Source organism: Brachyhypopomus gauderio, chromosome 10, assembly GCF_052324685.1.
Source record: "Brachyhypopomus gauderio isolate BG-103 chromosome 10, BGAUD_0.2, whole genome shotgun sequence".
Taxonomy (NCBI): domain Eukaryota; kingdom Metazoa; phylum Chordata; class Actinopteri; order Gymnotiformes; family Hypopomidae; genus Brachyhypopomus; species Brachyhypopomus gauderio.
Genome location: NC_135220.1, coordinates 5371787 through 5397462, shown reverse-complemented (window position 1 = coordinate 5397462; position 25676 = coordinate 5371787). Strand labels below are relative to the sequence as shown.

General features: G+C 44.8%; 1 protein-coding gene across 1 annotated transcript; it reads right to left on the bottom strand.

Moving 5' to 3' along the window:
• Window positions 1-16: 16 nt before the first annotated feature.
• col9a3 (collagen, type IX, alpha 3) lies at window positions 17-24891 on the bottom strand. The gene is made up of 32 exons (XM_077018941.1): window positions 24610-24891; window positions 23749-23817; window positions 21781-21816; window positions 21353-21424; window positions 21179-21232; window positions 18589-18624; window positions 17201-17224; window positions 16845-16898; window positions 15369-15422; window positions 15102-15143; window positions 14096-14152; window positions 12692-12745; window positions 11179-11232; window positions 10766-10819; window positions 10563-10616; window positions 10291-10344; window positions 10155-10208; window positions 9990-10043; window positions 9845-9898; window positions 9492-9536; window positions 8035-8088; window positions 7578-7631; window positions 6653-6706; window positions 6291-6362; window positions 4666-4701; window positions 4530-4574; window positions 4286-4318; window positions 2075-2221; window positions 1922-1976; window positions 1656-1838; window positions 1465-1542; window positions 17-1147 (listed from the first exon to the last, which is right to left on the bottom strand). The coding sequence occupies exons 1-32, from the start codon at window positions 24685-24687 to the stop codon at window positions 966-968; spliced, it is 2046 nt and encodes a 681-aa protein (XP_076875056.1). The 5' UTR covers window positions 24688-24891; the 3' UTR covers window positions 17-965.
• Window positions 24892-25676: the final 785 nt, after the last annotated feature.

Below are 25676 nucleotides of genomic sequence, written 5' to 3'. Positions count from 1 at the left end.
AAGAGAAGAATAACATTTTACTGAAAAGTGGCTTTATTTTGTAATTCTTACAACATGGTGCTATAGCGTCTCACTGTACATACAACAGTCACCCACAAATAATAAATAGTACTTAAAGTCTTGTATATTTAATAGTTACAGCACCAGTACGTAGTGGATGTGATGGAAATTCCAGACAAGTGAAAACTCCATAATTATTGTACACTAACAGTTTATAAAGCATCCAAAGTGATGCTTGCAGTTTTTTTATTTTTGTCAGATGGGGATCTGTCATCAAACATTCAGGATGGATTTGTTTTTGTAAAAAACATGACTGTTTACATAAAAACAAAGACTTGAAAAACACTATTTGTGCAGTAATATACAAAATATTTCAACACATTTTCAGACCTTGTACCGATGCTCCCAGGTTGGAGATTTCTGTGATTTTATGCCACATTTTGAGGTAAAACTGCTCCTCGGGCAGAAACGATTGTGCTGCACAAGACGTAACACAGTTGTGTGTCTGTTTTGTTGCACTGTCGAGACAATCACAGTTTTTGCTTTACAGGACTCTATACAGGGGGACTTCTAGCTAGAATGGCCATTGAGGAAGAAAGGAAGAAATTATGTTTTTACACACATGTACAAAATATATGGATTTAACTGGCCATTTGTAACCATTTCAGGGTACATTTTACTTTCACTGTTGTGCACATCTTTACGTACTTAGTCTCAATTTCTCATTCATAGAGTCCTGAAATCTTTCAGCTCATTCCTGTTCATCCCAATATTTGCAGTTCCTAAAACACTCCGACACTGTCATTTTTGATTTCTCACATCCACTGATATTCTCCTTTTATTTATTTGCTTTAAGCCCTGAATAACATTTCTTAGGAAGTGAACTCTGGTTCACTTCCATTGCCCTAGTTTCGTGCTCTTGCTTCTCTCTGGGGTGCAAGTGTGTTTCTGAAAGAGGAAGGCCTTTAATTCTTTGGGTTGGATGATTTCCCATGAGCCACAGTGCCCTGACAGGCGGAAGTGTCACAGATTCCAGGGGGTCCTTGGTGTCCTGGCCTACCTGGCCTGCCCGCCTCACCTGGCTCTCCTGGGTCCCCAGGAGCACCGTCACGACCATCTTTAACAATACCGGCTACTCCTTGGAGACCTTTTAAAACAAGGAGCGATTTTATCAGCATGCATAGTTTACATTCATTATTTTAATTAGAGGTGTCAATTCCAGGTTCATAGATTAAAAGTCCTCACCAGGATTTTGCTCAAGCTTGCTAGGTTTTCTAATTAGCAATCCAGGTAAAATTAGTGGAATCAACACAATCCAGGAAGCCTGAGCAAAATCCTGGTGAGGCCTTTAAATCTGTGAACCTGGAATTCTAGAGGCTAGGCTCGAAGGCTAGAAGGTTGTGGCATTCATGTTAATGATGCAGTGTTTTCATGTATATGGCCCTGTCTGGCGGTCAGACTTGCCTGGCTCCCCTTGGTCTCCCACTGGACCGTCAACGGCCTTCCCAACAGAACCTTTATCACCTGGTTCACCAGCATCACCTACAGGGATTTAGTCATAAATGTGTGATGCAACGGTGCAGTCTCATCAGCTCTGTGAGGTGATCTGCTTTAACACCGGTGAGTATTACCACTGACTGTCTCCTCTATCTCACCTCTGGGACCTGGATCACCGAGATCTCCAGGAAGCCCTCTGTATCCCGGTGGACCACGAGTTCCAGGGTGGCCGATGGACCCAGACTCTCCCTGCTTCCCTGGAGGACCAGCAGGCCCTGGTCTGCCCACGGCACCAGGCGCCAGGGGTCTCCTCAGGTTAGCTGCCAGCTGAGCAATCTGGTCTGGAATACCCAGCAGGCAACGCTTTAGCTTTAAACATACATGGTGTTGCTTGTACACTACAGGAATTCATGGAGATTCTCACCATCAATCATAGAGCCACACAGTTCCCTTATGTGCTGCTCACTGGCCAGTCTCCCCTAAAAGGGACAGAAAAGGTGACAATATAAAAAGTTTGACCAGGCCATAGATAGTGATACTGGTATGGAAACTCCAATTGTCCACCGTAGCTACTCACTGGAACACCAGTCTTTCCAGCAATGCCTGGGAGGCCAGGTTCTCCTTGGAATCCCATCAGCCCCGGCTTTCCTGGTGCTCCCCTTGCGCCGGTCTCCCCCTGCGGTCCCAGAACTCCTTTGGGTCCTAGCTCACCACGCTTCCCTGGCTGCAAGCACCATTGCAGGGAGGGTTGTTTTGTTATTTATTTTTAAACAGATTATTTATATAGAAATTCAACCGTTATCCATTTCAATGTGTAATAGCAGCTGTCTTCCTAACGAGCCTGAATAATTTCAGATCTGTGGTCCTATCTGAAGAGACTCTGAGTCACATGAGGCCAGTTGAACAGCTAATTTTATGAACATCCAAAAAGATGTGAAGTGTTTTTTACTGATGGGGCATGTGGCACACACAGGAATGTGTTGTGAAGCGCAGGAGACCGCCACACTGGGCATCTTGGCCCTTCTGCTCCAGGTGATTAGAGGAGCACTACCAGACTGATGGGACTGACTAATGAGCAGACGACATCAGAGCAGACTTGGTAATTACATTAATTGGCTTGTGAGAGTTTTCAGCCGTGCTTCCCCTGAGTCCTAGAAAATCATATTACAAAAACTAAGGCTCATCCATTAGGATAATTAATCCAGTTTAACCTGTTCATAATCCATTCATAAGCAGAGATCTGGTGCCTCTGTAGTAGTGCTTTGGTATGTTTGTGTGGGTGTGTGTGTGAGGAGGTATGTGTTTGTGGGTATGTATGAATGCGTGTGGGTGTTTGAGGCCAGGAATAGTTTTAAAAAAAAAAAAAGAAAATTTTTCTTTTTTCAAAAGAATTGGTAAGTTGACCCACCACTTATATATGGACTATCATATGCAATTTTTGTCATATGGCCCTACATTTTGTTTGTATTCTCGATTTCTATCTGTCTTTGGTCTTTTGAAAGAACCATGTAGATAAAGTGGTAACCATCTTTTCCCAGTTGAGAGTTTTTTCAGGTATAAATCTGACCAAACGTAATATCTCTCAGTTTACAATGTTAGATATCTTAATGAACCGCCAGTATGTGAACAGACTGAATTAGTGGAGGTGTAGTTGTTGGACTAAACATTTTCCCAAAAAAGAGGTTGTGGGGCAACCTGACCCAGAACCTTGCGGGTAGGTTGAATTCCATTGCTCCGTTTGACCCTCTCAGGTTTATATGACGTCAGATATTTGGTGTTGAAATTTGTGCTGCATCTTAACAACTAACAAATTTCATATTTCACACCTGTTGCACCTGAACAGGTAACGTGCCATGTAGCTACAATTACAGAAGAAGAAGCACCTCCTATTCTACACACACACAATGGGGAATGATTTCTATAATGTTCTATACTTGATTACCATAATATCCAAGTAAAGCATAATATTTTAGTAAAAAAATTGGCAAAAATATTATATGGTATTTTATAGGGTTTTAAAATAATATTTAAATAAATAAAATAACTGCTAAGTCTTGACACACCATCATTAGCTGTCAGAAGTGTAATAAACAGCGATCGTCTTCTCTGATGAGTTAACTTACTCTATCAGCTGGAGCAGAGTGTGTCAACAGGGCAGGCAGAGGCACAGTAACACTGTATTTGGTTAATTATTGGGGCTAAGATTTCAGTGGATGGCACATGTCTTGAAGTTGTGCTGTATACAGTATTCCTGTGCTATTTCCCCTTCAGAAATGTCACATCTTACCACACTCTCTCCTTTCATGTCATTAGAAAGAATATTTTCAGTGGACCCTTGGAAATCCAACACGTTGCGTTGATTTGTGAACCCTTCATATTGGCTGGTTAATTACATCAACAATCAAAATAACCTTCACACTAACTGGTTAATTACATCAACAATCAAAATAACCTTCACACTGGCTGGTTCATTGCATCAACAATCAAAATAACCTTCATACTGGCTGGTTAATTACATCACCAATCAAAAAAACCTTCATACTGGCTGGTTAATTACATCACCAATCAGAAAAACCTTCATACTGGCTGGTTAATTACATCACCAATCAGAAAAACCTTCATACTGGCTGGTTAATTAACAGCTTTTATGTCTTAACACTTGAACCTAAGTGTTTCTCTAAGAGCTTTCCACATTTCCCCCAAAACACCTTGTTCTGTACATGTTCTGTATTTGTACTGCAATGTTACATCTGTGTGTGTGTGTGTGTGGGTTTGAGTTTGTGCTCACCTCTCCTTTTTGTCCAACAGGACCGAAGGGGCCCTGCAGGAAAGACAGAGGTCAAACGTTCATCTTTATATCACCTGGTGAAAGGGATCTTCAAAGCATCTTCAGATTCTCATACTCACTCTGTGTTTTTTCCTCACACAGAAACTTAAAAACATACGAGTTAACTGAACGTATAATGAGTGAAATTTCAGAGAGCAGCATTTCCAAATGTTGGTTTACGTGTTTTTAATAATCAGTCACGTACTGTGTCCCCATTCTCTCCTGGTAAACCATCACTTCCACCAATCCCCTAATCAGAAACAGACCAGGTCAACAATAAACACAAACTACAGAAACATTTAACACTGATTAGAGGTGTGCTTAGCAGTATGGATCCTTACCATGTCTCCTTTAGGTCCTGTAGCTCCTACTGGACCCTGAGAGAGAGGGGAGAGGGAGAACATGAATTAATAGGAAATATGTGTTTTGGTGCACTGGAAGGGGGGAGGGGTGTGGAAGAGGTCTCGGTGTCCTGATCATACGAAACTGGACATTTTGACATCGTGGGAGCAATAGAACATTTGGTTGATCTCCACAAGAATTAAAAAAAATATTTATAAAAACACTAAATATTTTTGATGCTAATTTTGAAAAGGGTTAGAGTTTAGGCAGAACATTATTATTCCACAAATACAGTAAGAGCGTGTGTGTGAGCTCGCGTTTGTGTTTTTGTATGTGCGTGTGTGTGTGTGTGTGTGTGTGTGTGTGTGTGTGTGTGTGTGTGTGTGTGTGTGTGTGTGCATGTGTGCTTGTGTGTGTGTGTGTGTGTGTGTGTGTGTGTGTGTGTGTGTGTGTGTGTGTGTGTGTGGGAGTCGTGAAGTCCGGGCACAGGCGGTATAAAGCCTGGCTTTGTTCTCCTTCCAGCCTACTGAACAGGAGCTGTCTTTGTTCGTGCTGTCAACTGAGAAGTTTCTGAAAACACTGCTCAGGTTGGCCTGGGTAGGAGGAAATATGTCTTCCTCTCCTCTTCGTGTGTATGTGCGCATGCATGTTTGAGTGAGTAAAAGGTGCCTTAATTCTCAAGCAGTTAGACCAATACTGACATCCTGTACTTAGAATCTGATTAAATTACTTATTCAGGCTAGAACCATTTATTTTACAAAGACAAAAGAAAGAAATGGTGGAAACAGATCATCGTAATATAGGAAGGCCCAAACACAAAATAATAAAATAACCAATAACATAAATAAACTGGGCTCGTGATGCCAAAGGTGTGATGCCGGATGACCAACAGTGTCAGCAGTGAGCTCAGGCCCCCTGGGCACCCGCATCTGCACACTGGAGGGTTGAACACGTGCCTTAAAACATCCTGCCAGTCCAGCAGAGTACAAATAAAATCTCCAGTGCTCTTATAACTCACCCTTTTACAGTATAACCACAGGCTTGCACAGGACTTCCTATTCTACACCACTGTCATTTACCACTGTTGAGTTAGATGAGCTGTGCTCTGTTGCTAAGAAGACGTCCGACCTAGACGATGGTTTTTAGCGATATGTTGCCATGCAGATGTTTGATCTTTTTGAACCTGTTTCTGGGTGTGAGCTGAATGCTGCAGTATTAATCTGATTGTAAGTGTGATCCATGACTCCAGTGACATGTCACTGTTCTAGTCACGGTGTTCTTGTCTCCTGTCCCCTACACTTCCTCTTGTTGTTGCACATGTCTGTAAATCACACATGCTACTCCACAATGAAAGGGAGTGTGTGGCTGCAGCCTGACTCTGAGGGTCACACACTGGACGCAGGTAGAGCTGCCCTCGCACCTCTGACCAGCACCAAACACACAGCCAGACGCAGCTGTTCCAGCTGATTATTTCATTACTTTATTGTTTTGCAAGTCTATTATTTTTTTGTTCTATTCATACCTCTGATATTATAATATTTTTGTATTTCACTCAGCTGCACAGATTTGAAAGAGTGAATGAGAGTGAATGGGAGTGAATGAGAGTGAATGCTTCTTCTCTTACCCTCTCGCCAAACAGGCCCCTGAGTCCAGTCGGTCCAGGAAGTCCAGGGTCCCCGAGTGCTCCTTTAATTCCCTGTCAGGGACAGCACAGCTCAGCACTGTAGCACAGCTGAGACAGGTGCATGTGATGCGTTTACTGAGAACACGCTAACTAGCACCGCCTTGCAGGGTAAGCACCGCCTTTGAGTTCATCTGCTGCCAGATGGAAGCAAATGGTTTGACAAATGTGCTTACTGGAAGTTACATCAGTCCTGGAGGGCCCAGTTCAAGGCAATGGATAAGTAACTGACCACAGTTGTAGATGGTGATAAATTGTTAATAAAAGTGTCATACAGGTTCTTATATTGTTGTTCAGATTCTAACCTGGAATCCTTTGACACCCTGAGGTCCAGGATTTCCCATCAGTCCAATGGTTCCCTATAAAAATGTCAGAAAGGGAGATTATGATTCAGACATTAGGAGTAGAACCTCAGATCAATACTTCACTTTAAGTTTCATTTTAATCCCAAAAAGAATATCATGTCTTTCTCCTTGGAAAATTACCGTGATAATAAGTTTGATATTTAAAATATCAAATATTTGAGAAGTATGACCCCTCTGTGATTTTCCTTCAGTAATCACAAGTAGCCATTAAAAACATGAAAATATATTAGGACAAAGCAGTAATCTGACAAGTGACAATATAACACAGTGACTAACCATAATTCATAATTCATTATCTTATTTATTAGCTAAAATTCGCTTTTGAAACATTTTTTTTTTTACATTTTTTTCTCTCACCAGGGACTTCAATCTGTGAGCCATTTAAACAGGATTGTGAATATTTCCTACCAATGTGGTTATATTCTAGTGTTGCTTAGCAACACCTGACCCTTGCGATTCTCCTCTGAGGAGCAATCACAATCTATTGTTTTATTCAACTAAATAATCAGTGACGCTATGAGAAGAACAACTTCATGTTCCACTCACTGAGATGCAGCTAATCTCAGAAGCACACTCCCCAACACTCCAGCGCTACAGGAAGGCTCTGACAGCTCTCCTGCCTCTCCTCCCCTGGCACCTATTTTAGAGTCTCTGGCAGATATGTCGGTTCACCTCCTGCTGTCAGTGATGTGGCAAGGAAACACAGTCCGATAAAAATAGAGGAGGGAGAGACTGCTGCCTCTCACTGCCAGACCATGCCAGTTTTCCACTCCTGTTTTATAGCTATGATTCTCTACGGCCTTTTCATATCACCGTAGGGGACTTTTATTATGGCGGTGGCATTCTGGGTTTGCATTATACTCACAGCGATGCCCCTGTGGCCAGCTTCACCTCTCTCCCCTGGAATACCAATCTCACCCTGAGGGACGGAGACAAGGTGATGAGAGTTGCTGTTCTTCACTATTGGTGGGAGTAACATCACCCCACATCTCAGGAGAGCCATGAATAGTGCAATAATTACATTTATAATTAATTAATGTTGCAATAATTAGCACAATAACGACCCTGCAAAGCGACATGTCCACTTATTAAAGCCAGACTGGCACTTCTGTGCTTGTAATGTGAGATGCACATCCTGTGGGTTTCTGCCAGTCTGCATAAACATTTTACTTTCTGGTTTACTTATGTGGTAAATTTTTATATACTTAAAAAAAAAAACACTTTTACTACTGTGGTAACAGTAAACACCAGCATGTCTGTTTCACCAGGTGCTACGTAAGGTTGACTTTAGGCTTGTCTGCAGCAGCCAGTCAGATACATACAGGAATACCTGGCTCTCCAGATGGGCCCGCCTCCCCCGCCTCTCCCGGGTCTCCCTGAACGAAGGAGTGAGATATGGTCATGTTCTGTCACATGGGTGCATTACGCACGCATCTGGTCTCAGAACACAGCAATGGGTCCTGGAGAAAAACTTCACAGCAGAACCTGAGGCCCAGTTCAGTACTGCTAAGGAGCCTTCAAAGTGAAAATAGCACTGGAACATTAACCAGAAACAACATCCCAGACAGGCCGTCTGTTGATGCTTATAAACAGCTGTTTCAAATCTAACAGGTTTCATGGTCCATATGTTTTATTACAGTTTTATTACAGATAATGTCCTGAGTGTATTAGTGATTAATCAACAAGGATGGAATGGTTTCATACTCAAATAAGCAAGGCTGTTGTGTTCTTTTTATCACAATGGGATCTCAAATTTGTTTGCATACAAATATATTAAGTCCAGTTAATACTATTATTATAACATGCTAATATTAACAGCATGTTAATATGGAGATAAATGTCATGAAGTTAAATTTTTTTGATCGTTTGAGACTATAAGACCATTCATGTGTGGCTATATCATTTCAGCTGTTGGTATATTGGTATTCCATTAAACACCACCAGGGCTATTAATGCCACAGTGTTTACCAGGGTCCCCATGCTGTGTATGTGATTATGTGATGCATCTGCATGGCACTCTGGTGACATCACTGAATGATATTACATGTACTGTGGTGACATCACTGAATGATATTACATGTACTGTGGTGACATCACTGAGCGATATTGCATGTACTGTGGTGACATCACTGAATGATATTGCATGTACTCTGGTTACATCACTGAATGATATTACATGTACTGTGGTGATATTACATGCACTGTGGTGACATCACTGAATGGTATTACATGCACTGGTGATATTACATGTACTGTGGTGACATCACTGAATGATATTACATGTACTGTGGTGATATTACATGTACTGTGGTGACATCACTGAATGATATTACATGTACTGTGGTGACATCACTGAATGATATTACATGTACTGTGGTGATATTACATGTACTGTGGTGACATCACTGAATGATATTACATGTACTGTGGTGATATTACTGTACATGTACTGTGGTGACATCACTGAATGATATTACATGTACTGTGGTGATATTACATGTACTGTGGTGACATCACTGAATGATATTGCATGTACTGTGGTGATATTACATGTACTGTGGTGACATCACTGAATGATATTACATGTACTGTGGTAACATCACTGAATGATATTGCATGTACTGTGGTGATATTACATGTACTTTGGTGACATCACTGAATGATATTACATGTACTGTGGTAACATCACTGAATGATATTGCATGTACTGTGGTGATATTACATGTACTGTGGTGACATCACTGAATGATGCTGTAGGCTGGTTGGAACAGTTACTTACAACTCCTCCCTTAGCTCCTTTTGTACCAGCTTTTCCTTGCAAACCCTGAAAGTGTGAACACACCCACACACACACACACACACACACACACACACATATCCATAGTAACACAGTGGTAAAATACTGTGAATGCTGGTGTAACATCTCCAAATAAGACATTCAGTAAGTACAACTACATGCTGTTTGCTCTAAATCTACATTCAGTAATTCCCATTTTGCTTTGGGCAACTGCTAAGAAACATTTTCCCAGTGTTTGATGTTCCTGGCTAATTTACATTTATCCAGTGTCTGATGTTTTCCCAGTGTCTGGTCTGTTTCCAGTGTTGTACTTAGGGACTAAGTGAAATCCTCACCGGTAAACCGTTAGGTCCTTTCTCTCCAGAGACACCAGCCCGACCAGCATCACCCTGGTAACAAAGAGGAAGAAGCACTGTTTACGCTGCTGTGTTCTGCAGTGAATGTCCAGGAAGCTTCCAGAAAGACTCAGATGCAACTGACTTTTTCACCATCTAGTCCCTGAGTTCCGTCTTTTCCGTCTCTGCCTGGGATGCCCTTGGACAGAGGAGAGAGAAGTGTACAGTTATTCACTCATGTCTCACTCTCATCTACTGTACGGCAACTTATGGCATGAGAATAACAGTACAAAAACTGATTGGCACTTACAGGTTCACCTTTAGGGCCCACAGGTCCTGGCAAGCCTTTAGGGCCTATTTTGCCCTTTGGAGGAGAGATTATAGAGAGAGTAAGTACTGTACACCTGCATTTACCACACTATGCAGATCTCCACTGAACCACTCACTATCTCTCCTTTAGGTCCTTGGAAACCATGAGGTCCTTTCTCTCCAGAGTCACCCTGGATTTATCAAATGATAGACACAGAGCTCTTTTATTGATGACACTCAGAAGTGAGGAGGGAGACGTGGCATTGCCTCAGTGACACTGTCAGAGGTCTGAGCTAGTTCACAACACTTTTAGACGGTTGTAAAAGATTTTGAAATAGACAGTGTTGGTGGGTGTGGGGAACAGTCAGATCCAGGCTGCCGGAGCAAACATGGCTGTGGAGATACTCACTGTTTTCCCAATGACGCCAGGAGGACCAGGCTTGCCTCTGAACCCTGGCAAACCCTACAGAGATGGACATAAATGCAGAGACGCAGATGTAAACTGAGCAGAATGATCAGCACTTCCATTCACTCTCTGTTTGTGTTCTATATGTGGACAGGAGCTCATCTCTGTGTTCTGTAGGGTGGGATGGCGTTTGGATCAATGCTCACTCTGTCTCCAACAGCTCCCACTGGACCTGGCAGTCCCCTCAAACCACGAGGGCCCTGAAAAATCCCCCACAAACACGGTAAAGCAACCAATCACATCCTTTCCATCAGCTGCTTCACACGGGACACCAATGTAGTCTACACAGAGAAGTTCACCACGGTCTCCGCAGCTCACCATCCAGTCAGAACACAAGACATCAGATAACTCTTGCAGCATAAGTGCATCTCACAGTGAGATCCTCATAGGACGTTCTTATCTTCCTAGTCCCCTGAATAATATGTGTTGTTGTTTGATCAGGGTACGATGATGAAACATCTCCATAACAAATGGAAAAGTCTCTTGTATCCTTAAGGAGAAAATCCACCCTTGCAGTTAGTATTATACATTCAGGTGACCTATAAAGCAGACCACCCACCTGTAGTCCCACTGTTCCTGGAATTCCAGGGGGGCCCGGTGGACCTGTATCTCCCTGTGGGGCGACACACACACACTCAGTGGTCATGATGCAATAAAATGAAATGCACCTAGACATAAAATGCCCACAGACATTCTATGCAGACACAGAGTGTAACATCTAAATAACGCCTAAATCAAACCAATTCTGGAGTAAACAGACTGAGCTCGATAAGTCATGGTCTTGTAAAAATACTGAGACCCATAAGTCATGGTCCTGTAAAAATACTGAGACCCATAAGTCATGGTCCTGTAAAAATACTGAGACCCATAAGTCATGATCCTGTAAACAGACTGAGACCCATATGTCATGGTCCTGTAAGCAGACTGAGACCCATAAGTCATGGTCCTGTAAGCAGACTGAGACCCATAAGTCATGGTCCTGTAACTAGACTGAGACCCATAAGTCATAGTCCTGTAAGCAGATTGAGACCCATATGTCATGGTCCTGTAAGCAGACTGAGACCCATAAGTCATGGTTCTGTAAGCAGACTGAGACCCATAAGTCATGATCCTGTAAACAGACTGAGACCCATAAGTCATGGTCCTGTAAGCAGACTGAGACCCATAAGTCATGGTCCTGTAAGCAGACTGAGACCCATAAGTCATGATCCTGTAAACAGACTGAGACCCATAAGTCATGATCCTGTAAACAGACTGAGACCCATAAGTCATGGTCCTGTAAGCAGACTGAGACCCATAAGTCATGGTCCTGTAAGCAGACTGAGACCCATAAGTCATGATCCTGTAAACAGACTGAGACCCATAAGTCATGGTCCTGTAAGCAGACTGAGACCCATAAGTCATGGTCCTGTAAGCAGACTGAGACCCATAAGTCATGATCCTGTAAACAGACTGAGACCCATAAGTCATGGTCCTGTAAACAGACTGAGACCCATAAGTCATGGTCCTGTAAGCAGACTGAGACCCATAAGTCATGATCCTGTAAGCAGACTGAGACCCATAAGTCATGATCCTGTAAACAGACTGAGACCCATAAGTCATGGTCCTGTAAGCAGACTGAGACCCATATGTCATGGTCCTGTAAGCAGACTGAGACCCATATGTCATGGTCCTGTAAGCAGACTGAGACCCATATGTCATGCTCCTGTAAGCAGACTGAGACCCATAAGTCATGATCCTGTAAACAGACTGAGACCCATATGTCATGGTCCTGTAAGCAGACTGAGACCCATATGTCATGGCCCTGTAAGCAGACTGAGACCCATATGTCATGGTCCTGTAAGCAGACTGAGACCCATATGTCATGCTCCTGTAAACAGACTGAGACCCATATGTCATGCTCCTGTAAGCAGACTGAGACCCATAAGTCATGATCCTGTAAACAGACTGAGACCCATATGTCATGGTCCTGTAAGCAGACTGAGACCCATATGTCATGGCCCTGTAAGCAGACTGAGACCCATATGTCATGGTCCTGTAAGCAGACTGAGACCCATAAGTCATGCTCCTACCTTCTCACCATTCTTCCCAGGCTCACCCTTGTCTCCCTTGTGCCCTGTGTGCCCCTAAAAAATGTAGATGGGTGATTAGTAGATGTGCTGGTAGATTGGATGCTTAACAGGTAAACAGTGTGATTACCAGGAAGGCCACCTTTTTATTATATGCATATATTAGTATATGATAGTATAATTAGGAGATGTGCAGGGAGTTGATGTGATTAGTAGAGTAGGAGAGGTGATGTGATTAGTAGAGTGGGAGAGGTGATGTGATTAGTAGTGTGGGAGAGGTCATGTGATTAGTAATGCGGGAGAGGTGATGTGATTAGTCGAGCGGGAGAGGTGATGTGATTAGTAGAGCAGGAGAGGTGATGTGATTAGTAGAGCGGCAGAGGCAATGTGATAAGTAGAGCGGGAGAGGTGATGTGATTAGTCGAGCGGGAGAGGTGATGTGATTAGTAATGCGGGAGAGGTGATGTGATTAGTAGAGCGGAGATAGGTGATATGATTAGTAGAGGGAGAGGTGATGTGATTAGTAGAGTGGGAGATGTGAAGTGATTCATAGAGTGGGAGATGTGATTAGTAGTGCAGAGATAGGTAATATGATTAGTAGAGAGGCAGAGGTGATGTGATTAGTAGAGAGGCAGAGGTGATGTGATTAGTAGAGCAGGAGAGGTGATGTGATTAGTAGTGCGGGAGAGGTGATGTGATTAGTAGAGCAGGAGAGGTGATGTGATTAGTAGTGCGGGAGAGGTGATGTGATTAGTAGAGAGGCAGAGGTGATGTGATTAGTAGAGCAGGAGAGGTGATGTGATTAGTAGTGCGGGAGAGGTGATGTGATTAGTAGAGGAGGAGAGGTGATGTGATTAGTAGAGTGGGAGATGTGATGTGATTAGTAGAGCAGGAGAGGTGATGTGATTAGTAGTGCGGGAGAGGTGATGTGATTAGTAGAGTGGGAGATGTGATGTGATAAGTAGAGCAGAGATAGGTGATATGATTAGTAGAGAGGCAGAGGTGATGTGATTAGTAGAGCAGGAGAGGTGATGTGATTAGTAGAGTGGGAGATGTGATGTGATTAGATGAGCGGGAGAGGTGATGTGATTAGTAGTGCAGGAGAGGTGATGTGATTAGTAATGCGGGAGAGGTGATGTGATTAGTAGAGTGGGAGAGGTGATGTGATAAGTAGAGCAGAGATAGGTGATATGATTAGTAGAGAGGCAGAGGTGATGTGATTAGTAGAGCAGGAGAGGTGATGTGATTAGTAATGCAGGAGAGGTGATGTGATTAGTAGAGCGAGAGAGGTGATGTGATTAGTAGAGCTGGAGAGGTGATGTAAGGCAGACAAAGCCTGTGTTCTTCATGCTTTGATGTGAAGCGACCATGCAGGGCTGTGTGAGACAGCACGGCTGTTTGGAGCACCTTGAATCCAGGCATCCCTGGGGGTCCCGGAGGCCCCGGTGGACAGATGGCAGGACACTGGGGAGAGAAGAGAAATGATCTGAGCTAGTGTATGCAATCAAACACAAGACAGAGTGCAACCAGACTTCCCAAAACACTGTTTGACACTTGTTTGACACTGACTTACTCTGCAGAGTAATAATGAATGTCCTTGTAAAGTATAATTTCCTAGTGGATTATACATCAGTATTTATAATTGAATAAAGGTATAGGTGTACATGTGGATAGTATATGGGCTACACATAGCACACTTTTGCTGGTAGAATAGACATGGTGATGTGCAGAGACAAATGTGGCTGGCTGACACTTCTACAGGAGTGAATACTCTAGGCAGACACTACACAGGAGAGTGAATACTCTAGGCAGACACTACACAGGAGAGTGAATACCCTGGACATACACTACACAGGAGAGTGAATACTCTAGACATACACTACACAGGAGAGTGAATACTCTACAGACACTACACAGGAGAGTGAATACTCTAGGCAGACACTACACAGGAGAGTGAATACTCTAGGCAGATGTTTTTGACTTGAAGGACACTGTGCATGTTGGTAGATCTTTAGGAGTAAGGTTGTGTGTTCCTTAGTAGTGTGGGAATACTCCTGTGTTATGTGGAATGGTCTGTCATGGATATAAGGGTTATAGCTTCGTAGATGTCAACCTGAACATGTTAAAGATTAATAAATAGTCATCAGGCAGAAGATCAAATGTTTACTTCATACTGTGCACTGGCAAATAAGGTAAGTATTTTAGTTCACACTGTTCATCATGATTTGATGTTTAAGGGAAGTGTGAAGTATGTAGAATTCGTACCAATATATGATTAATAAACCCACTGTAGAGTTTTAAGAACTGGCCTGACTCATGTGAATTTCTTTTGCTTTTTGCAAAAACATTTCAGAAAACACTATTAACAACTATTTAAGAACTGTAATTTGTCTGAACAATATTAAGAACTTACCAGCAGGTCCCCGTTGCCCTCTGGGAAAGTTCCAGGAAGACCCTAAACGTAACAGGAAGACCACACAATGCTACTCATGCAATCTATTTTTTAAACCTATTTGTAACAGAAACTCTTAGTGTCATCCTGTCAACCTAAAGGTTTTTCTTCTTCTGAGATGGACGCCAGCCAGTTGCTTTGATCAGCAGACTGTCAACTACATGTGAGTCTGCTCTGTTCACCAATACAAGCTGAACAGGTGTTGGCTTCCTGAGGTGTGATACTTACAGGCGGACCATCTGGACCTGGGAGACCTGGGAGCCCTGGCAACCCCTCTGGCCCCTACAGTCAGACGGACAAAAAACATGAGAATGATTTCAACCCCTCTGGCCCCTACAGTCAGACGGACAGTAATCACTGGAACGATTGCAAACCTGCCTTCAGTGTCTTACTTCCACATTATTAATAAGTTCATTTACTTCATTTAATTAGTTTCAGTTATCATCAGGAGATTTTCTGTACCATGATTAAAAAATCCCCAAACAAACAAACAAAAGGTTCAAGACCAAACATACATGACTGACAGCTAAAGATTCTGCTCATCTGATTCTCATTTGATTGTGAATAAAAAAGACCACCTAATGTGTCATATGAACCTAAACCAATATATATAAATACATATATATAAAACACGTTATTTCAGCATAATCTATCATACAAGGCCATCTGGAACTCATGATTCCTACTATGTAAACACCACCTTATGGCCTATGACTGATGGGGTGAAAACGACCATTCTGTCTGCTGATTCACAAGTTGACTTTAGACAGACAGACCTTCTGAATCACCAGATCAAACCTCTGAGTGACCAGTCCAAACATCTGAGTCACCAGTCCAAAGCAGTGAGCTATTTATAGTAGATATGATAGTCATTATTGCATCAGCAGTATGAAAACAGACAGGAAATGGCTCTCGTGTAGTACACGCTGGAAGAGCTCCTTGATGAACACATGAGTATTTGACTAGTCACTGCAATAGCCCCCAGGGTCAATAGAGTTCTACCATCCACATTTACAGCATTCTGCAGACACTCGTGCAGGCTGTTTATTATGACGCTGCATTTGACAATGGTGAATTATCCTGTGTAGAATGATTAGCACGTTCATATTAGACTACATGAAAAGACAGGGTTAAGTGGCTGCATGCTTCTAGCTCATGCTAATGTGTTCAACTATTTCCTCCACGTAATGCAGCAGATCTCTGCTCTGCAGTAGTCTAGCTTCTCTTCCTCTGACGTTCAACATCTCAAACCCTTCAGTTTCTGCTGACTGTCGTGCCGATGCCACCAGCAGACACGCCCAAGCCGCCTGCTACCCGAGGTCGTACATCTACACTGGAGGGACTGCTTGGCTTAGAAATAGAACTATAAAAATGGACTGTTACTAGCTGGGCCGCCCAGTAGAGGTTGGGTTCTGTTTTGAGTCTTGGTCCTCCCGAGGTTTCTTCCTAATCCCTGCCAAGGGAGTTTTTCCTTGCTACTGTCAGCTCTGGCTTGCTCATTAGGGATTTAGACTGTTGCGTTTGTAAAGCTGCTTTGTGACAACATGTTGTAAAAAGCACTATGTAAATAAAATAGACTCTGAGTGTCCCAAGTTCTGCAGGCATGCAGAGCAGAGACGCAGCTGAGCGGCTGACACTTGGTTCCCAGCGTGGATCACGACCTCTTCACCTGCTGTCACTGTTGAATTTAAGAAAAAGACTCACCGGTGGACCCTGAGGACCAGCTCCACCTGGTAAACCATTGGCTCCGGGCAGCCCCTGAGACACACACACACACACACACACACACACACACACGCACGCACGCACGCACACACACACACACACACACAAAGGATGGACCAATATATGTATTTTACCTACTCTCAATGTCAGTGCTATTCTTAAGTAAGGCAGTATATTAATAACTGACAAGAATGATGGTTGATTCAGGTGTGACAGTTGATTGGTATTTGATTGATGATTGATTGGTATTTAGTTTTTTTTTGTAATTGAGTAATGGTTGATTGGTATTTGATTGGTATTTGATTGATGGTTGGTTAGTATTTGATTGTACTCACAAGAGCTCCTGGTCTCCCTCTGCCCTACGGAACACATATGAAGGTTTAATATATGTGATATACAATAATGCACAGAATCACACGGAGAAAAATAACATTGTAAGCCACAGAATGCATGACAAGAACCAATGACAGTACTGCTCAAATACACCATGAACAATCAATACACATAAATGTTCTACATGGAACAGATTACAGGTATACAAACATTTGACTTCCCTTTAACGGCTGATGCTGTCTTTGTAATGTTATATATAATGTTACAAGAGAATCAGTGGGCAGAGTGTTGAAGAGTAAAGGGAAGGTTGATGATGTCATGTGGGAGATGCGTGTGTGTGTGTTTGAGCTGGAGTGACTGTACTGGGGTGTGTGTGGAGATGGGTGTGTGTGCTGGGGTGTGTGTGGAGGTGGGGGTGTGTGTGCTGGGGTGGGTGTGGAGGTGGGGGTGTGTGTGGAGATGGGGGTGTGTGTGGAGGTGGGGGTGTGTGTGGAGATGGGGGTGTGTGCTGGGGTGGGTGTGGAGGTGGGAGTGTGTGTGGAGATGGGGGTGTGTGCTGGAGAGGGTGTGGAGATGGGGGTGTGTGTGCTGGGGTGGGTGTGGAGGTGGGGGTGTGTGTGGAGATGGGGGTGTGTGCTGGGGTGGGTGTGGAGGTGGGGGTGTGTGTGGAGATGGGGGTGTGTGCTGGAGAGGGTGTGGAGATGGGGGTGTGTGTGCTGGGGTGGGTGTGGAGGTGGGGGTGTGTGTGGATATGGGGGTGTGTGCTGGGGTGGGTGTGGAGGTGGGGGTGTGTGTGGAGATGGGGGTGTGTGCTGGAGAGGGTGTGGAGATGGGGGTGTGTGCTGGGGTGGGTGTGGAGGTGGGGGTGTGTGTGCAGGGGTGTGTGTGGAGGTGGGGGTGTGTGTGGAGATGGGTGTGTGTGCTGGGGTGTGTGTGGAGATGGGTGTGTGTGCTGGGGTGTGCGTGGAGATGGGTGTGTGTGCTGGGGTGTGCGTGGAGATGGGTGTGTGTGCTGGTGTGTGCGTGGAGGTGGGGGTGTGTGTGCTGGGGTGGGTGTGGAAGTGGGGGTGTGTGTGGAGGTGGGGGTGTGTGCTGGGGTGTGTGTGGAGGTGGAGGAGTGTGCTGGGGTGTGTGTGGAGGTGGGGGTGTGTGTAGAGGTGGGGGTGTGTGCTGGGGTGTGTGTGGAGGTGGGGGAGTGTGCTGGGGTGTGTGTGGAGGTGGGGGTGTGTGTAGAGGTGGGGGTGTGTGCTGGGGTGGGTGTGGATGTGTGGGTGTGTGGAGGTGGGGGTGTGTGTGGAGGTGGGGGTGTGTGCTGGGGTGTGTGTGGAGGTGGGGATGTGTGCTGGGGTGTGTGTGGAGGTGGGGGTGTGTGCTGGGGTATAACACTTACAGGAGGTCCAGGAGGCCCAGCAGGTCCAGGATCACCCTGCAATAACACCACAGGCATTTGTCATGAAAAACTAAATCAGTGAATATTCACTCTCACCTGAGGACACAAATAATGTGGAACATGTGGAGACACAAACATTTACAATGATGAAGGAGAAAGTGATCAGAGGATGATGAAGATGGATAGTGAGTGATGAAGATGGTTAAAGGATGATGAAGATGGATAGAGAGTGATGAAGATGGATAGAAAGTGATGAAGACAGTTAAAGGATGATGAAGATAGATAGAAAGTGATGAAGACAATTAAAGGATGATGAAGATGGACAGAGAGTGATGAAGATAGTTAAAGGATGATGAAGGTGGGTAGGGGATGATGAAGGTGGGTAGGGGATGATGAAGGTGGGTAGAGGATGATGAAGGTGGGTAGAGGATGATGAAAGTGGGTAGGGGATGATGAAGGTGGGTAGGGGATGATAAAGGTGGGTAGGGGATGATGAAGGTGGGTAGAGGATGATGAAGGTGGGTAGAGGATGATGAAGGTGGGTAGGGGATGATGAAGGTGGGTATGGGATGATGAAGGTGGGTGGAGGATGATGAAGGTGGGTAGGGGATGATGAAGGTGGGTAGAGGATGATGAAGGTGGGTAGGGGATGATGAAGGTGGGTAGAGGATGATGAAGGTGGGTAGAGGATGATGAATAGCAATGATGGTTTGGTCTGCATGACCACAGAAGTGATGCACCCAGGAGAGTGAGCACAAACACACTCACACAAGCCACACACGCCTGCATACACCACTCACACACAACACACCTGACACACAGCTGTGTTTGGAGTGTATGTGGTGTGAGAAATAGTGAGCCACTGTCATTTACATTTTAGTGTCTTGAAATCCCTGAAAAGCATGTGGCTTGTGTACACTGGACCCAGAATCTGTAGATATCTCTGACCATGAGAGTGTGTGTGTGTTTAAGAGAGTGAGTGAGAGAGTGAAGGAGAGAGAGAGAGAGAGAGAGAGAGGGAGAGAGAGAGGGAGAGAGGGAGGGAAAGAGGGAGGGAGGGAAAGAGGGAGGGAGGGATGTAGAGGCAGAGGGAGGGAGGGAGGGAGGGAGTGAAGGAGAGAGAGGGGGAGAGAGGGAGGGATGGAGAGGGAGAGAGAGAGGGAAAGGGATGCAGAAATGCACAGATAGGGACAGATAGACGTGAAAGAAATAAGACAGAAATGAGTGAGTGAGGAGCAGAAATACAAAAAGCCAGACGGAGAGGGGGAAACATGATGAGGACAATCAAAGCTGTTCACTTCATTTCACATTTCTGTTCCCGGCACAGTAATTATCAAATAATGCTCAAGAAAACATGAATCTGTGTTTATCTGTGTTTAGGATAATCACACACCTGAGAATCTTCACACTAAATAAATGGACTGAGAGAATACTCTATCTGTCTGAACCCTTCAAGACTAAGGAGCCGATTTCACATGCTAGATTTTAGTCCTGTGTGGTAATCCTGTTCTGTAATGGTTGCTATTAAACAGATGGCATGTAAAATATCACTTACATCTCACAGTATGAAGGGTGAGACAATTGTGAGTTCACCCCTGTCTCCATCCATCCCATAATAATGTTAGATGTTCATTATTTGTTTTGGAGGCGGGGAGGGGGGTGTTTGGCTCATCATAGTCTCATTACATGCTATTATTGAGCTGATGCGTTCATTCGAAACTATTACACAGAGAAACTGCGGGAGGTATATCAGCACCCTGGCAGAGTCGTGGGAGGGTTCCTGTACCGTTGGGTCTGACATCTTTAACTGTTCTATTCTCTATCAGCTCAGAGCTGAGCACTATTACATCCAGAACACACGTTTCATTACACTGCATAACCCCCTAAAGCAATCAAAACTTTTATTTCAGAAATAGGTGAACATTTTGAAGAACAAAGGGAATTTATATTTAGTCATTTGTATGAATTAATTTATTTACGGTTGTTTTCCCCTTTCGACCAGGTGTTGGCTCTATTGTAAATGAATGTGCCAGAACTTTGGGTCTGTAAGGCAGTCTGATGGACAATCATGCAGCAGTTTCGGTGGAACAGTGGGGGATCAGTGGGGGGGACAGTGGGGGGACAGGGGGGGGGGGGGCAGTGGGGGGATAGTGGGGGAACAGTGGGGAGACAGTGGGGGGACAGGGGCGGGGACAGTGGGGGGACAGTGGGGGAACAGTGGGGGGATAGTGGGGGAACAGTGGGGAGACAGTGGGGGGACAGGGGCGGGGACAGTGGGGGAACAGTGGGGGGACAGTGGGGGGACAGTGGGGGAACAGTGGCGGGGACAGTGGGGGGGAACAGTGGGGGGAACAGTGGGGGAACAGTGGGGGGACAGTGGGGGGACAGTGGGGGAACAGTGGGGGGAACAGTGGGGGAACAGTGGCGGGGACAGTGGGGGGGAACAGTGGGGGGAACAGTGGGGGAACAGTGGGGGAACAGTGGCGGGGACAGTGGGGGGACAGTGGGGGGAACAGTGGGGGAACAGTGGCGGGGGACAGTGGGGGGGACAGTGGGGGGGACAGTGGGGGGGACAGGGGCGGGTACTCACTGCTGGTCCTGCAGGTCCATCCTTACCAGCTGGGCCATCACGGCCCGGCAAACCCTGAAACGGAGTAGAAAACAAAGCATTTAACCCCCATCCAGAGCACACAACAACCATTTATCCCCATCCAGAGCACACAACCACCATTGTGTGTGGTAGTGTGTGAGCGTGCAGACTCACGTCCACCCCTGGCAAGCCAGGCAGACCAGGGGCTCCTGCCAAACCCGGGGATCCAGCCTTCCCTTTGGGGCCCTGCAGTCAAAATCACAGACACTTGAGCAAAGACACCACAGCCAGACACAACATGTCTCCAGTGGCAGCAGGAGAATAGAGTCTCCTGCAGAGAGACTGAATTCAATCATGATATTTATGAAAACTGTATGGGGCACACTTGAAGGTAGGAGACTTAATACTAAGAACCTATGACCCCCCCTTGACCTATGACCCCCCTTGGAAGAGACCAGGATGCTAGAATCTCCTAAGGTTCTAGAATAACCGTAAATAAGCCTGAATAAGTCTGAATAACACCAAAAAACCCTGAATAACCCTAAAATGTTTTAAGTGTATTCTGACCGTGTCAAGCGCACGAGATGCAGTTAAATACTCACGGGTTTTCCTGGCAGTCCAGGAGGACCTCGTTTTCCCTGTACAGTGAACACAACTGAAATGATTATTTCATATGTACATGCATTGTTTTTATCTGACATCTTTATTTAGGGCCTGATGAAGATGAAGATGACGATGACAAGTTCAAGTGCTGCTGCTCCATGAACTTTGATTCAGACTGTCCCCATGAGCACTGTGTCTTATGCTGTAATCTGTGTCCTTATAACACAGGGGCAGTTTGGGACAGTCAGTTTTTACATTTGGCACACACCTATTCAAGGAGAATGACCATTATCAGCATATTGTCGTGTATATCTCTGTGTAAGGTGAAGTCCTCTCTACTGTACCAGCTTCACTCTTCTCCAACACACACGAACCTGACACACACCTCATGGGCATCAGGGTTTAGGACAAAGACCTCACATGTTCAGAGCTGACAGGGGTCCCCACAAAGGGCAACGTGTTGGTTATTTCACACTCGTAGCGACGTGTTGGTTATTTCACACTCGTAGCGACGTGTTGCCACTGCTCACAGTGTTCCACGAGCAGGAAACATCTCAACAAAAACCCACAGGGCAGCGTCCACGTCAGGAGATACTTCACCACACCTGCTCCATGTACTCCAAGTGTGCAGGGACCCCAGTAACATCAGAACACCTCTGAAATAATCCGCCATGTTATTTTACATTTTAAGCATTTGACATTTCCAATAAACCAAAACACTGAAACTGTTTATATAAAATGCCAAAATTAGCCTGGGGTGTTACGTCTGTAATCCAAGTTCTAAGAAGAAATCCCACACATATCAAACAAGTGTCACAAAACGCCACGTTTATTGTCAGCATGCAAGAGACTGCAGAGAATGAGTTATAACTGTAAACCATGAGAAGGCAGGGTGTGTGTGTGTGGGGGGGGGCAAGATTTTGACAGCAGAATCTGGATTGTCAGTGTGGTGTGGAGTGTGGGGGAGGGAATGTAGAGGGGTATGTGGTAGCAGCTTCAGAGGGATGTGTTTGAATGTGCAGGAGTGTGAATGGGGCCTCTGTCTGCTCTGTCTGCCAGCTTGCTCCCTGTTTGTGCAGGAAACACTCACTGTTTTCTTAGTAAACTAACACATTTTCCTCTTAAATGTAGCAGTGTTGTGATTGGGAATTAAAACATTACATATGCAAATGTGTAGAACAGCGGGCCAGACTATAGGGTCATGGGAACGTTGTATGGTAACATGAACTATAATAATATAATATGATAATAATATGATAACGTCCTTTTTGCTGTCTCATAGTCAAGGGTGATGAAAAGGTATTTATGGTATCACTCCCCCCTCCTGACAACACATCAAACCACAACAGAACAAAACCCAAACAAAAGAAAGAAAAAAAACCTGAACGTGGGAAACACAAAATATGAGCAACGTCATTGGTCAGCTACACACATCAGTGACTGCATTTAACAAGGTGCAGCCAATGACGTTTTGGAGGTGGAGTCTTCAGTATCAATTTTAGGATGACCAACTGACCACTAAGAACAGGCACCATTCGGGCCTTCAGTGAAGGATGAGATTTGTAGCTCAGAATTTGCTAAATGTCTCTACAAATGTGTCTACTCAATTCCATCATAAAAGGTTAGTTGTGGAGAGAAAACAGACCTGTTATTTCAATACTGAATTATAAAATTGACAGCAGTGTCTCTGTTGGCCCAGGAATAACTTTGTCCTTTTACATTTGAGTGGTTTTCCTGCTCCTCACCCCCCAAATATACACCATCAATACGCCTGTTGTGAGATTAAAGTGGGGGTGCTCAGCTAACGGAGAGAGTATTACTCCAGGATCAGACCTGGGGAAACTGGTAAATGAGGAAATCACCCTCAGATGCCTTTCAAACAGAACGGTCCTGTTACATAATGAAACCATGGACAGGTATTAGCGTAAAATCTTCAGCATGGTATTTCCATAAAGCGATTCACTCACATCTGTGCCGTCCTTCCCCGGGGGTCCGGCAGGCCCTGGCAGTCCCACAGACCCACGAGGACCGGGTCTCTGAAACACACATGAAACCTTTCATCAATAATGTCAACTTCAAAATATGTGTGTCCATTAGAACAACCAAAATACATGGAACTAAACCTTTTAATGTTCCACAACCTCATAAAACAGGCTTAAATGGACTTTAGAAGCATGTTTCGAAACAGAATGATTGTTCTGCAAAGTACATATATAAATATCTAGAAAACCAAAAAACAAAACCCCCGCAACTCTAGAGAGTAAAGAGTAGCGGACGTAGACAATGCGCGTGCAAAAACGCGCACAGGAGGCAAATAACGCGCACGAGTAATGCCACTTCAAATGCGATCTCAAGACCAAAGTGCTCGATAACAAAGCATTTTTAAATTTTTCTTATTATAAACACAAATACTGTATGGTTTTAGTTCGTCCCAACTGGTAGTGGTACAGACTGTGGTATTTTAACTGAACTGTCTCTGCGGACCGTCTTGAACAAAGGTGTCATTGTGGAGAGGCCACTGGTCTTCTGAGCTCCACATTCCACAGCCCAGGGACCCCGCAAACCTCACAGTTATACGCGAAACTCTTCATGGACACAGTCTGTATACTAGAATTACGTACCAGATTAATATATATATATATATATATCACCAAACAGGGCCGTATTTTAAACCTAACATTATCTTAAAATGTTTTCTCAACCTTATCCAAAGCCATCTCTGCACCCTAATAATTGTCACGCCAATTAGTTCAGAGGAACAGTCATTAACTTTACAATGAACACGGCACTGCTGATACAGCTGCACTGTATGCAGGTGAATCACTTACCTGGGCAACGGATGATGTCAAAAGATGGCAAAGGAAGAACAGCCCGAGAGCCGAGAACAACGCCATACCTTTCGCCATTTATTCAGCTCTGGGTGCAAAAACCACTCAAGCCCCGTTTTCCCTGTGCTGAACACTCGCTGCCCCCCGTCTAGCGCCACGGACCGCTGCTTCACCTCACGGCGCGCGGACCTGAATGCCTTCCAGTGACTGGAGATAAACCCGAGTCTCCAGCCGGAGGGGCAGAGCTCACTCGCGCTGGGTGTGCTGGGGTGGAGGGGTGTGTGTGTGTGTGTGCTGGGGTGGAGGGGTGGAGGTGTGTGTGAGTGTGTGTGTGTGTGCGTGCGCGGAGGAGGGGGGGGGGCAAGAGAGAGGAGCGCGACACGGAGGGGGTCACGGCAAGTGGCCTGAAAAGTGGGACGTCAGGTCTGTGAATTACAGGAACGGCGATCCAGCAGCACGAAACCCATTTGTGGGAACGTGCGTCGCTCATCACTGTAATGTATCCACACAGATTTGTGCGCGTATAACGGGTGACATCTGAACAGCGCGTGAAAGCAGTGTCACGTAGGCCAACCTTACTTTCTACCTTACTTCAGTCAGTTATAATTTAGTACGAAGCCATTAAATAAACGATTATAGGCTATATGTCGGCTTATAACACTTGCTACAGTGACCAGAGATGGTAACTGATCTGGCCAGCAACCTAATAAAATGATTCAAGTATCGATATTAGTTTACTCATCATTGTGTAGTGATGCTTAAACGACAGCAGTATTGCCAGCAAACGTTAAGCGCTTCTGAGCACCAGCACGTACGTTTAACTGCATTTAACCAGATAATCCGCGATGTCTGTACACGTTAGTACCACTGACCCCATTCACGTGGGTTAGGGTTAGGGTTGGGTTGCTTTGATTTACCATGCGCCGTTATTCACTACCTTCCTGTTCTGTGTACATTGGTGTTTTCACATCTGGTTATTCATCTGAAACACACGAAGCAGCGTAAATTTGGGACTGCATTTCCCAGCATTCCCTGGGAAATTAACCCATGACCTTTAGCACCTGCTC